This window comes from Notamacropus eugenii, chromosome 1 (genome assembly GCF_028372415.1).
Source record: "Notamacropus eugenii isolate mMacEug1 chromosome 1, mMacEug1.pri_v2, whole genome shotgun sequence".
Lineage (NCBI taxonomy): Eukaryota > Metazoa > Chordata > Mammalia > Diprotodontia > Macropodidae > Notamacropus > Notamacropus eugenii.
Window position 1 is genome coordinate 615115274 of NC_092872.1, and position 15082 is coordinate 615130355.

General features: G+C 40.0%; 1 protein-coding gene across 1 annotated transcript in view; it reads right to left on the reverse strand.

The window, feature by feature from the left end:
• The window catches only part of ATP6V1B2 (ATPase H+ transporting V1 subunit B2), a 29910-nt gene extending 27586 nt beyond the window's left edge, over positions 1-2324 (reverse strand). The window contains exon 1 of the mRNA XM_072634973.1: positions 2089-2324. Within this exon, the coding sequence (XP_072491074.1) occupies positions 2089-2224 (136 nt within the window). The 5' untranslated portion in view covers positions 2225-2324. The remainder of the gene's footprint in view (positions 1-2088) is intronic.
• Between the last annotated feature and the right edge of the window lie 12758 nt (positions 2325-15082).

Below are 15082 nucleotides of genomic sequence, written 5' to 3' on the forward strand. Positions count from 1 at the left end.
TTTCTACAATCCTTTCCAGCTCTAATTTCTGTGTTCTATGGACTAGTAGGTTTAAGTGGTTTTATGACCTATGACCATGCAGTTTAAACAATGTTCCTAATATAGTGTATATGCAACATTTCGAACTGTGAAAGTACCTTAGTTGACTGGGTTTACAATATATAATTTTTAGTTAAAAGTTTCAACCTCTCTCAAGACCATAAAGAGAGCTCTTTAAAACAAAGTATACACTGAATAACTACTGCAAATCCGTCTTTGGAACTACTTCACCTTTCTAATGCTACAATTTGTTTTTTCTTGCAAACACTCTTGGAAATAAGTTGAGACTTATTATCAAGAGAAAAAAAAAAACAGATGAACATCATCCACAAAAATGGAGTTTATTTAAAGATTTATATAGCTGGAATAGTCCTTGGAAAAATTCTAGTCCAAACCCCTCATTGTACAAAATTGGAAAACAAGGACCAGAAAGTATAAGTGACTTGCCCAAGGTCACATAGCTATTCCAGCTTTCCTGACTCAAAAGGAAAGGTTCCTTCCTTTATCTGACACACAAATCCTCCAGCTGAATGTTAAGTTCCTTAAGGAAAAGGCCCATTTTTTTTCATTTTTGTGTCTATCTTCATGGCCATGCACATAGGAACTGGTCAATAAATGTTTGTTGAATTGAATGATGGTAGATTCTTAAGTCTCATACACTTGGTAGCTGTGTAACCCTGTTTGCCTCAGTTTCCTCATCTATACAATGGACTGAAGAGGGAAATAGCAAAACACTCCAGCATCTTTGCCAAGAAAATCTCAAATGGGGACACAGAGAGTCCAACGTGAATGAAAAGACTGAACAGCCAAGATTTTTAAGCATTCTTTTCCCAAATCTATGAAAAAAAATGCAATGCAACATTTGTCAAGAATTCCTCACTTTGGATAATACTGGACTTCAAAAGCTAACTTCTATTTAATGAGTCCTCCAAAGAAAGGGGCATACCAGGAATGAGGAAGCCAGTTTTGCTCTCATTCCCTGTTACTCTGCAGTGCTGTCACATGACACGGCAAGTGATCAAGATCTTGATCGGATTAGTCAGACGGGAGGAAAGCCCTGGCTAAAACCTTTCATCGTATTTAAAGTCTACGCAAAGAACCTCCCAGGGGATAAGAACTATCTTGATAATTAAGGTAAACTGTAAAAATGCGACCTCACCAATTTAGAAACACCACCATGGAAAACAGAGCACTGACAAAACCAGCCCCGACACGGTTCGGGTTAGTTTATCTCCAGCCCAAGGAGAACATGGGGGTTATTGTGAAACTGGACTCAGCCACTGCTGGGAATCAGCTTCATGAAGCGGGTGGGTAAGGCCTTCCTGAAAGGACTGCGGCACTGAACGCGGCACAGCAAAAAAGGGTAAGGGAAAGAAGCCTGCGTGAAAGGAGAGTGGGGGAAGAACCCGCACCATCCGGCTCGGTCCGGACTACAGGTAATGCCAATCAACATCAAACCTTACTGGTAGGGAAAAAAAAAGCACCGCGGGGCCAGCCAGATCCGGGTCCTAGCTCTCCCGTGGTCTGGAGGGATGACTTCGGGAGAAGTCCTCGCCCTCCGGGAAAGGGGAGTCCCGCCGGGCTCCCCTGACCTCGAAGGCTCCCCGCGGTCCTCACCTGCGAGCCTGAGCATCCTCCCGGGAGCCGGCTTCCCTCCCGCACCCAAGGCCAAGCCCAGGCTCCCCGGTGCTCTCCTCCGGGGACGAGCCGACCACTGCGGCAGGAGCGGCAGCTGCAGAGCCCCGGGGGAGGGGAAGCCGCGCCGAGCCAGGCTCGGGGGCAGGCGGACAGCCCGGCGCTGCCACGGGCCGCCGGGGACCTGGCGGCGGACCCCAGGAACGACTAGAGGGGTCCCGCCCCGCCCGGAGGCCTGCTGGGCCAGCAGCACCGACGTACGGAGGGAAGGGGACCGCGGCTCCCACCGGGGCACATCTGGAGCCCGCTCGGGGGTGCAGGAGAGAGAGAGCGGGGGAGCGCCTCTGCCACAGCTCGGGCAGGTGAAAGGGTGGGAGGGGAAGGGGCCGGCGCTCCCTGCCTTCCCGTACTCACTGAGGCGCGGTTGAGAGAGGTAGTCTCGGGTGACGGCCAGTGCCTGCTCCCGGGCCCCTGCCTTGGGCCCCTTGCCGGCTCTGAACATATCGGGCGCGGACCCGTTCATGATCCCCCGAACCGCTCGCACCGCCATCTTGTCTCCTCCGTCCCGTCGGGCCCCACGATTCCCAGTGCGCAGGCGCAGATATAGCCAGGCGGCCCGCACTCCCGGTTTCGTCTGCGCGCGCGCTCCCGACTTCCTCCCTTCCTGACTCCCTTCCTCCCTCTAGCCTTCTCTCTAGCTCCATTTCCCCCCCCCACGCCCTTTCTCCGGCCCCGCCCCTAACGCCTACACCTCGGGGGCGGGGTCGAAAGGAGCTGGCCAGAGTGCTGGGATGGGCCCGTTGGGCTACTGGGGGAAGGCGAGGGGAAGAGAAACGGAAGAGACCAAGGGAGGAACTGAAAAGCAAGACACTGTCAGAATGTTGACGAGGAAGGAGGAATAAAACCGAGGGGAGACCGGAAGAGAAGGAAGAGGGGAGTGAGAGAGGAATAAAGGAGAGAGGTGGAAGGAGGAAGGAAGGAAGGGAGGAAGGAAGGGAGGAAGGAAGGGAGGGAGGAAGGAAGGAAGGAAGGAAGGAAGGAAGGAAGGAAGGAAGGAAGGAAGGAAGGAAGGAAGGAAGGAAAGGAGGGAGGAAGGAAGATGTGTGCATGTGTGCATATATACATGTATACATGTATGTATGTATTGTTTAACCCCAAATAGAACGTAAGCTCCTTGAGGGTAGTGATTTGTATTGTTATCTTTGTATCCCTCAGGTGCTAGACAATGCCTTCCCCAGGGCAAGTACTTAATGTGCATTAAATTGAATTGCACTTAATAAAACAGTGATGAAACCTCAGCTGGGAAATAAAAGATTCCAGAACACAAATTTGAATGCTAAAATTATTGCTCTGATCTATTAAAAATCTTTTTTTAAAAAACCATGCACTGATATTTTCATATTGGCAATATATGGATTGTGTCCCTAGATTCACAGTTACTTTCTAAGGGAGAGAAAATGTTTTCATAGTCTCTTTACTGCAATTAAAGGAAAATAGATGTCAGTAAATAATAAAATACTAAATAATATAGTTCAGCCTCAGTAAGTGTTCAGATGAAAATTCAAGAAATTAAAGCTGAAAAAGCTCAATATTGGATTGAGGAGTCAGGAAAGACTTTGGCTTTAAAATGTAACATATTTGGTATGGAATGATGTTTAGGTTTTAGATAGCTGAAAATAAGAAGAAAAGATGTTGGAAGCAAGGTAAAATATGTGAGTGAAAAGTGAAATTGGAACTGAACATTACGTATTTAGAGGATAGTAAAAAAAAAAGCAAGTTTGACTAGATAAAAGAGTACATGTCAAAGAGTGGTAAAAATAAGTTGTGATAATAGAGTGGAGTCATAATACATAGAGTGGGGGCTTTGAAAACTAGGAAGAGGAACTTAAATTTGTGTCGTAGGAGATAGCCACTATAAGTTTTAGGATATAGGAGAGAGGGGATAAAAGGAGTTTTAAAGAAGCATTTTTCTGGTAAAGGAGTACAGGGTGAATTGGAATAAAGGGAGCCTTTAGTTGGTGAAACCAACTAAGACATAATTACTGCAATCCAGACTTGAGAAAATGAAAGAAATAGTCTAGTGTGGTGTCAATATAAGTGAAGGGGAAAGATTCACATCTACTGAGAGAACAATACACAGAACTTGGTATCTAGACATGGAAGATACATGGTTGTATCAAAGATGCCTACAAAGCTTTGAGGGTAACAGCATGGTACAATGAAAGGAGTGCTGAGACTGAGGTCAAAGGATCTAAGTTTAAATCCTTACTCTTCTGCTAACTGTAACTTTGGGCAAATTCCTTCCCCTCTTTGGGTCTGTTCAAATATAAATGGGGAGAATGAAATAAATCTGTTCATCTAAATTTCCTTTCAGTTTTAAGTCTGTGATCATCACTTCATCTCTAGAAATTTCAGTTGCCCTCATCTATTCAAATGGAGATACTTGTATACTGATTTCTTGAGAGGAAGGTGCTATATAAATATGCTATTATCACTAGTTTTATTCATGTTTGTGGAGGTCTTTTCCTACAAGTGCCTACTAAAAACCATTTTTTCCATTGGAGATGCTGAGAAAGTCAAATATGTACCAGAACTCAAATCTTTTTGTCTCTTCCCAATATTGATCTATATTATATAATAACTGGGAAGTAACCTCTCCTCACCCCCCAAAAAAGCTGATGAGGAAAGGGATGACTGGGGAAAGGAGTGGGGGGGAAGGAATGTGGTCTGAGCATGAGATTAGGAATCAGTGTGTTCTACTTCTATTCCTAGCTATACCACTGACTCATTGAATAACTTGGGATCAGTGACTCAACCTCGGGTGAATATATGTTGTAGCTGAGATAAATATGGAATAATGAGGTTCTTAGAAATCTTTCTGGATAGGAATGTAAGCAAAAGAATTAATGGAGAGACTGAAAGAATTATAGAAAGAAATACAAAAGGTTATTACAGTGAATTCTATTTTCCACTTAAATAAGACACTTTGCATTTCCTGGAAAATCTTGGTCAAGAGAAAACATTATGCTTTTGAACAGAAGTGATAAAATATAAATGAACTCCAGTATATAAACTAATATAATCTATGGCCAAAGAATTTATATATAAATGCAGTGAATGCTGAAACATCCTTCCCTTTTCCCTTCTCTCATCCTTTTAAGTTCCTGGTGAAGTTTCTCCTAAGACACAGAAAATTTGCTGCCTTCATTTTTTCCCAAACACTAACTGCTTTTGAACAGAACAGAATGATTTTGTGGGCACTTTGAAACCTTGGGGCTGTGTTAGCAGCAGTGATGAGTGAAGCACTGCTCAGAATCTGTCTGGGCTTTGAATGCTGATGTGCATCTTCCCTGTGGATGCAAAGTGACTCCAAATGAGAGCAAGATGTTAAAACAGCTTGAGGGATGATATACTTCATACTCATACTTAATAATGGGGAATTTAAATAATATTTGGTCTCAGATCCTGAGTGGGGGATTTGTGAACCAACACTGAGAAATATCTCACAAAAGCCCTTCATGCATTGTTAATCTCTGAAATAAGGCCTATATATATATAAACACATCAAAAATATATTGTGAGCATTATTTTTTTTATTCAGATCATCAATTTCAGGGTGAAGCTTACAATTCTGGGACATGCTTTTATTGAGCAATTTTTTATTGTCCTTGTCATTTTCTGTTTACGCTGAATCTTTTACTTTGACCTCCTAAAGACTGAATGTGCTGGTTAAATCCAATTTTGTTTTCCAGGATATTACATGATGCAACACTAGGGTCTTTGATAAACTATAGAAAGAATTTTGACAGCAGAGGGCTCCCCACTCCTACTGGTCACATAATTCTGGCATCAAGTTGTTTGATGGAATAGAAGTCCCCTGAACCCCAAATGAACTACATGAGTGATTCATAAAATCTTATATCTGGAAAGCATCATGAAGATTATCAGATAGTCCAAGATTTCTTAACCTTAGGCCTGTGGACTTTTTTCCCAATATTTTGATAACTACAGTTTAATCCAATTGATTTCCCCTTATAATCCTATCAGTTTCAAATACGATATTATCTTACGCATATAAAAACATTATTCTGAGATGGGGTCTCTGGGCTTTATCAGACTATCAAACTGGTCCATGATACACCCTTATCTAGCTAGTTACATTTATTTTATAGTTGAGGATCTGAGACCTTGAGGACAGTGACTTGTTGAACATCACACAGTTTATTAGTGGCAGGGTTAAAAATAAAACCTGAGATTCTGAGTCCTTAACTAGTATTCAGTCCAACATATTACAATGTTAAAAGAACTTCTCATATGCCATTTGAAAGTAAATCTACTAAGATACTTATATATTGAAAAAATATATAGGATCTAGAATCATAGTACCTCAGAATAGATAGAGACCTGATAGACGGTCTAATCTAACGCAAAGATACTTGCAACAACAATATTGACAAATGGTCGTACTGCTTCTTCTTGAAATCCTCTAGTAAGAATAAATCCATTACTTTCCAAGGCAGCCCATTCCACTTTGAGACAGCTATAATTATTGGGAAACTTTTTCTAACAATCTAACATTGAACCATCAATTTCTACTCTGGGTCCTGACTATTTTTATTAAATATTCATTGTGCTTTAAAAGGTACTGCTGTGGCTGGATGGTGAATATATTTAGTGTAATCACCTGAGGTCCTCCAAGCTGCAGAACACAAATTGAGGGATTTAGAATTTTGGAATGATTTAGCAGTCTCTTGTCCCCATGATAACATCAGGGAGAGGAGTTTGCATCTAAGGGGATTGGCTACTATTTTCTAAAGCACAAAGAACTACTCACTTGGGAGTAACTCTAACCTCTGGACTTTCTCTTCTTTCTTTTTTATTTTAATTTTCTTATTTAGTATTTTATTTTTTCCCTAGTTACATCTAAAAACAATTTGTAACATTTGCTTTTAAAACTTCGAGTTTCAAATTCTCTCATTGAGAAAGCAAGCAATTTGATATAGATTACACTTGTGTAGTCACGCAAAACATTTCCATAATAGTCATATTGTGAAAGAAAACAGACAAAAAAAATGCCCTCAAGAAAAACAAAGTTTTTAAAAAGTATGCTTCTATCTGTATTCAGACACCATCAGTTCTTTCTTTGGGGATGGATAACATTTTTCATCATAAGTTCTTCAGAGTTGTCTTGGACCATTATATTGCTGAGAAAAGCTATCATTCACAGCTGATCATCTTACTATATTACTGTTACTATGTATATAGTACGTTTCACTTTGCATCAACTCAATAAGTTTTTCCAGGTTTTTCTGTGAACATTTTGCTCATCATTTCTCATAGTACAATAGTATTCCATCTTAATCACTTTCCATAATTTGTTTAGCCATTCCCCAATTGATGAATATTCCCTTAATTTCCAATTTTTTACTCACAAAAAAGAATTTCTATAAATATTTTGTACACATATGACCTTTTCCTTTTTTTTTAATCTCTTTTTATCTAGTAGTGATATTGCTATGTCAAAGAGTATGCATGATTTTATAGCCCTTTGGGTATAGGTCCAAACTGTTTTGTAGAATGGTTGAATCAGTTCATATCTCCACCAATAATGCATTACTGTCTCATTTTTCTCACATCTCCTCCATCATTTTTCACTTTCCGTTTCTGTCCTATTAACTAATCTAATAAGTATGAGGTTGTACCTCAGAATTGTTTTAATTTACATTTCTCCAATCAATAGTAAGTTAGAACATTTTTTTCGTATGGCTTTAGATAATTTTGACATCTCTTGCTGAAAGATCAAGCCTTAAACCCAATTTACTCTGGAGCTCATAGACTGGACAACAAGTCTCCACCCACCTAGCACAGAGTGAATGTAATAACTAAATAGTAATTGTTTCTCTTTTCCCCAGGAACCCTGAGGGTCTTCCCCTCCCAGTTTGATTTGTTTTTATTATTAAAGGGGCCATCCCTTGAGTAACTTAAAGAAGCCTATTCATTAAATGAATATATCTCACTCAAAGTATGATTGTGATAAGACCTTAGTCAGAAAGGGTCAAGGTCTCATATTGCATCCTGACGAATATCAGGCTACTGGACCCAGATGGTTCAGGAGCAGAAAGTGAGGTTGGTGACCTTGCACAGCCCTCCCTCACTCAAATCAAAGTCAACTTCAAGTCATGTCATCATCTTGATGTCACGGTGTTCTTTGAGAATGAAGGACAAACACAGCAAATGATTACTTCATCTGAAAACTATTCATATCTTTTGATCATTTATCAACTAGGGAATGGCTATTATATTTAAAAATTTGACTCAGTTGTCTGTATGTCTGAGAAAGGTGTCCTTTATAAGAGAAACTTGCTTCAATAATTTTTTACAGTTATTATTGTTAACTGTGTTTCCCTCCATCCTATTTCACACACTCACACCCCCATTTATTCTATTGTCTTTCTGCTTTCATCCTGGCCCTTCTCAAAATTGTTTTGATTCTAATCATCCCCTTCCCCAATCTGCCTTCTCTTCTATTACCCCTCCACATTTCTCTTATCCCCTTCCCCTCCTACTTTCTTGTAGGAAAAGATAGATTTCTATGCCCAATTGAGTGTGCATATTATTCCTCCTTTGAGCCAATTCTGATGAGAGTAAGGTTCACTCATTACCTCTTCCCCCCTTCCCCCTCTTCCCCTCTATTGTAAAAGCTTTTTCTTACCTCTTTTATGTCAGATAATTTGCCCCACTCTCCATCTCCTTTTCCCTTTCTCCCAGTACATTTGTCTCTCCTCTCTTAATTTAATTTTTTAGATATTATGGCTTCATATTCAATTCATGTTGTCTTCTATTGTTTCATCCTTTTGGTTTTGTTTTATTGTTTCTTAATTTCTCCCAAAGTCATTATCTTCCATTTATTCAATTCTTATTTTTAAGGCACTATTTGCTTCACTGAGCTTTTGTACCTCCTTTTCCATTTAGCCAATTCTGTTTATAAGGCATTCTTCTCCTCATTGGTTTTTCAGACCTCTTTTACCATTTGGCTTTGTAAGGTGTTATTTTCTTCAGTACTTTTGTGTGTCTCCTTTACTAAGCTGCTGACTCATTTTTCGTGATTTTCTTGCATCACTCTCATTTTTCCTCTACCTCTCTTACTTGATTTTCAAAATCCTTTTTGAGCTCTTCCATGGCCTGAGACCATCTTGAAGGCTTTGGATGTAGGAGCTTTGACTTTGTTTTCTTCTGAGTGTATGGTTTGATCTTCTTGTCTTCATAGCAACTTTTTCTGTTGTTTGCTCATTTTCCCAGTCTATTGCTTGACTTTTAACTCTTTATTAAAGTAGGTCTCATTCAGGATAGAGGGTGCACTTTCCCAAGCATCAGGGGTTTTTTGCAGCTATTTTCAGATATACTTCTAGGGATTGCAAGTTTTCCATTCTTCCAAGTCAGTATGATCTAAGAAGAGGTGTTTATGACTCTCCTGACCTGTGCTGTACTCTCTGAGTGACCCACAAACACTCTTTTCTGCCCTGGAACTGTGAATAGGGTCCCCATTCCACTGTGGCTGCAAGTACTGATATGCTTGTGCTCCTCCTGGCTCTGAGACTGCCACTCAGGACCGTGACCCAGAGTTGAGTATAGGCAAAGCACCAGAATCCTGCTTCATACTAGCAAAGAGAACCCTGTAATCCCCTTCTGACCAGTTGTTTGACCCCATTACTCTCTGTGGGCTGAGAGCTCTGGAAGGAGCCACTGCTGCTGCTGATTCAGTGGCTCCCAAGATCTGTTCCTGGTTTGCTGGGGCCTGATCTATTCTGATGCAGTCTGTGCTGGACTGTGTCCCACTCTCACCCAGGTGCAACAGATCTTTCCTGCTGATATTCCAAGTTGTGTTGGACTGGAAAATTGTTTTGCTCTTTCTTTTTGTGGGTTTTGCCACTCTAGAATTTGTTTAAAGGTATTTGAAGGCATTTGGGGGAGAGCTCAGGTGGGTCCCTGCCTTTATTCCACCATCTTGGCTGTGTTCTTTTTCTATTTTTTCTTGTTTCCTGCCATAGAAAATCTCAAAAATAGAGACATGTAGTTAGGGATGTGCTGACAGAGACAGATATATATATCATATAATATTATATCAATTATATTATTTCACATCCTCCACAAAAGTCTTCTGATGCCTCTTCATCGAATGGAGGTGACACTGAGCTCTTGAAGATATCAACAAGCAATCACAACTTCACAAAACTTACATGAATAACTAGTTTTATTATAAGAGAAATGAACATGAATGTATAACCCTAAGCAAGTGCAAAGAGATTGCAGTCAAACCAGGAACTTGCATATTTATGAAATTGTACCAAAGAGAGGAGAAACAGAAATTTTCACTTAAATGGTAATGGCAGGGAAGGAGAAATCATGAATAATTAAAATGGTAAAAGCAGCATACTTTTCCCTTGGGAAGATATGACGGTCTGCTTATCTTCAAGGATCCCAGATGCAAGAAGCAGTTTTCCAGCCTAATGCAGACTAACTGGTGCCCGTCCTGATTCCCAAGTACACACAGAGAGTATAGCTTAGGGTACAAACAACACATTATGTCAAGTCTGGGGACCACGGGTTGGGATGGGTTTCATCCTTGACATGTTCAGGGCTCTTGCATACTCTGGGTCCAGCGTTTCTGGAAGATACTGCAACTCAAAAGGACAAGTTCAGGCTAAACCAGTCCAGACAATGGCGAGACCAGGGGAACCCTACTCTGACTAGTCCACCCAGGCTACAAAGGTGTAGAGTGTGGATTCAGTGATTACAGACCAAGACACAGATACACACAGAGACAGACTAAGTTATATTGGGAAGTCAAAACTGAAATGCTGACTCAACAATCTCACAAAGTACCTAATGTATTTACTCTCTGTTTCCCAGGAGAATATGATAGTAGGTATAAGTTATTGCTCCATGATTAAATCTTTGTCAATAAATATTTAAGAATCTTTTGTGTAGAGAAAAGTTAGCTGTCTTACTCCATAAGTGTGTGTGTGTGTATGTGTGTGTGTGTGTAACATATAGGCCTACCAATAATATAATGATGGACCTTTAAATATAAAATATATGAAGCATTTTTAGCTTATATTATATATATGAAGACTTTTTATTTAGCATTTCTAGATGTGAGCCAAACTTAAGCTATAGGTAATTTTTCCTGTGAATCCAGGATAGGGATGTCAAGAGCCACCTCATGTCCATAGATGCTTTTTGTCAAACTAGATTCCTCATCTGTTCTTCAACACTAAACTCTTGTAGCATGAAACCCAGACCTTTCCTTCTCCCAACTCTCATCTCAGACTTGTTTAGTAATTTCTGGTTTTGGCTCTACTTCCCTGACTTTTTTTCCCCTCTAATTCATTGGCTTATCTTTCCAATTCCCTGTGTTGACTTATTACACTGAGTTCCAAACTTCCATTTGCACTAAAAGTGCCAGTCATTCTTCATCTTACCCTGATTATTTTCCCTTTCACTCTCTAAACAAGAAGAATTCAATCAGCGTCATGGACCCTGACAGTGACAGTAACAGCCTGACACTTTCTTTGGGCCCTTCAGTTTTTATCAAAGCCAAATTGGACCAACAACATCTTTCAGATTCTTTCTCTGTTTGCCATGTCTGTTTTATCTGATGGACTAATCCATGAGAAAAAAATTGTGGACCCTTATCCAACAAGGCTTAGGATAGGAGACTATATAGGTGAAAACATTCCTTGAGGAATAACCAAGATGCTTCAGGTGCTTTGGGGGAGCTGGTACAAGAGATGAATTAAACAGAGACAATATCTACCACCAATCTGAATGCATACCTTTGTGAAGGCAGAAGTATTGCTGCTTATTCCCAGGAATGTAGCAGGGTAGGAATGTTTGTAATAGCTGACATGATTTTCCTTTAGAGTCCTTCATTCAGGAACAGCCTCCACAGAACTAGTTGACATCAAACCTAAGATGGAGTAACCAGAATTTCTGTGAGATTTCAAAAGGTCTTAACTAGGCCTGCATGTATTGCCCATCAAGTTTCCTTAAGAAGGTTGCAGGGGTAGGTACATAACCTTGGCTATAAATGGAAGATTCCATCAGATACACTTCTGCTTGTGGAAAGGGAAGAGTACAATTTGCTTGGATGATGAACAGCTAATCTGAGAGTGTTGCCTTGTGTGAGCTGTTGTCAGTTCAGTTTGATGAGATCAAGGTTAGGTTGCATGGCTTGGAAATTCTCTAGATGTAATGTTGCTTACATGAATGGTTGGCAGATGGGTAAGGAATATTGCAGTCTCCATGATAAAATGCCTGCTTGTTGATTATGGAGACTTGGTGCAAATAATAGAGATTATTTAAAACAACTAAAAAAGTGGTCCTTTAATTTGTCACTGCTTGAATTTTTAAAGCCTACTCTAGGTGCCCCAGGTTTTTGTGATCTTAATGTGATTTGCTAGATGCCATAAAATGGTGCCATTATTTTGTCTTCATTGATACCAGTTCTTTCCCCAAAAATCATATATTTACTTTTTGGCTACAAAGAACTTCTATGAAAAAAATGTATAAAGATAAAATATCATGGGAGGGTAGCCTATTTGCAAGATTACTCTTACTGATACATTAGATCCTATGTTTCCACAACATAAGATTATGGTCGATTTGAATATCATGGTGTAGGGATAGAGGTAAGTCATCTTTTTTAATTCCTTGAAAGTAATATCAGTAGCAGAGATCCACTGAAAATATATTTAATGCCAGAGAAAATCTGTGAGGGTTGTGGTCAGGTCATAAAAGTATAGAATACAGTGTTGATAGTGGCCTACAAATCCTAAAATGTTGTGAATTCTTTGTGGTCATGGGTGCCCCCCTATTGCCAATTTGGCTTCACCTTTCTTGGGTCCATTGATACCCTTCTCTGTAACCTGTTAAATGCTACAAGGGCTCTATTTCCTCTTTCTCAAATTTGCATTTCTCCAGTTTCATAAAGAGTTGGATGTCACATCTCCTAAGTAACTGTAGGATAGTTTTTAATCAAGGTGAGATACTGATTGGGCTTCCAGGATTAGATCACAATTCAGAGTAGACTACAAAGTAAAAATTTCAAAGAAACAACACACATTGGTGGTAGCTTATGGATGATGGTTTTCACTGTATGCTGACATTCCCTGACCCCCATCCGGCACAGTGTTCCCCATACCTGGGGTAGTGTTTGTAGGCCCCACCACGTGAGAGTGTTCCCTGGTGCTACACATAAATTTGAGTTCATGAAGGGCTAAAAAGAACAAAAACCACTCCAAAACTCTATCAGCACATTGCACACTCCAAAAAGTACTATTCTCAGCACAAACTGAGAGTTCTAGAAAGCCATTATCTTCCTTTACATTCCACTGAGAGGAAGTATGGCTTAGAGGGTAGAGTCCTGGATCTGGAATCAGGAAGACCTTGCTTCAAATTCCACCTGGAATATTTACCTATGTAACCACATGCAAATTGTTTAACCTCTCAAAATGTCATTTTTTTCATCCTCATAAGGCCTATAGTATAAGACCTTCACAGGGCTATTGTGTGGCTCAAATATGTAAAATACTTTGTAAATTTTAAAGGACTACGTCAATGTCAATTATTTTCATTGTTTCCATTCCAAATATAAAAAAACAAGTTTGCAGACCCTGTTTAGTTCCAATTTAGTGAACTGAATCTTCCTGTACCTCTCTAACCAGTGGAGGATAAGGGACGGAGTGTGATGAACTTTCACTCTAAGGACATTGTGAGTCTGATAGGCAGTACAGAACCTTAGCCATCTGGTCCAACCTCATCTCTAGTAAAAGCATAAAAGGCCTGGAAAGAGAGGTAGAAGAACCGATGAATCTCTTTTGCAGGACTTTTGCCCACAATAGGCCTTTGTTGTTGTTCGATCATTCAGTTAGATCCAACTCTATGTTATGCCACAGACTTTACTTTGTCCATGGGGTATTCTTGGCAAAGATATGCAGTGGTTTGCCATTTTCTTCTCCAATGAGTTCCCATTTTTAAAAAGGAGAAATTGAGGGAAATAGGGTTCATACAGTTAGTAAATGTCTGAGGTAAGATTTGCACTCAGATCTTTCTCATTTCAGCCCTGGTACTCTATCTACTGCATCACAGCCATTTTCTTTCTTAGGCCTATTCAAGGAAATTGAAAATTTGAAAAAATTTGGGAAAAAATCAGTTTAAGGGGGATGGAGGTTCCTGTGACAAGATTAATCAAATGATTTCAGAGTCAGAAGTGTTAAAAAAAAAAATTAAAAATACTCTGAGTCTACCAGATGCTAGCTTTAGAGAATCCATTCTCCTAGAACTTCTAGGTCAAGGGTCAAAAATATGTGGTTTAGGTTTCCAGAAGGGTAAAAGATTTGCTTTTGGAGACTCTTTCATCACAGAGTTCTATCTCCTTTGGCTTTTAGATGAGCATGTCACCAAGTAGTGTCTGGAAACATGGCAGTATAAGCACTCTTCCTCTGCAATCCACTAGGTCCATTTTGCTGGTGTCTATTTGAGCCTGGGACTCTCTGGATTACATAGTGTTTTGGAGAAATGAGGCACAAATACAAATTGGAGAATGAAGCAGGTATGGTCTTTGAGGGGGATTTGTTGTTGGTCTGGTTGAACATTGAAGTGGGTCCAGGTTCCAGAATGATATTTAATGAGCTCTGAGAAGGTTTTTTGCCAGCTTAATTTTAGATGGTCCAAATTCCGATTATAGCAGCCACATCCTCCATTAACGATCCATGAGATCTGACTGGTTCTACTGTAATTCATGAGAAAACATTGAGAAAGTGTTGAAAAAAAATCCACACTAGTGCCCTCCATGGAGTTTACAGATTCATTGGTTAGAGCTTCTGAATAAAAGGTGTCACAGAGTGCTGTAGAAAACTCCACCCTACCCCACCCCACCCCCACCCCTCACACACAATCCATAGAATAATCATATGAACTGATATGGGTAGCTAAGTGGCACAGTGAATTGAGTGCCAGGCCTGGAGTCAGGAACAGCTTAGTTAAAATCTAGCCTCAGATACTTACTAGCTGTGTGTTCCTAGATTTAACCTTGTTTGCTTCAGTTTCCTCATCTGTAAAATGATCTGAAGAAGGAAATGGCAAACCGCTCTAGCATCTTTGCCAAGAAGGGGTCACAAAGAGTCAGATGTAACTGAAAATGACTAAACAACAGCATGACAAATGATGCAGAATAAAATGAGTAAAATCTGAAAACCAAATTTTTTATAAATTTAAACAATTTCCCCCCAATGAACAGGCATCAGGAAAGCAATTTAGCAATGACCACAACCATGTAAAGGAAAAGAACTGTGGAAAAACTTCAGAACTCTATTTGATATAGTGACCAGTCGTGACGTTGATGAAG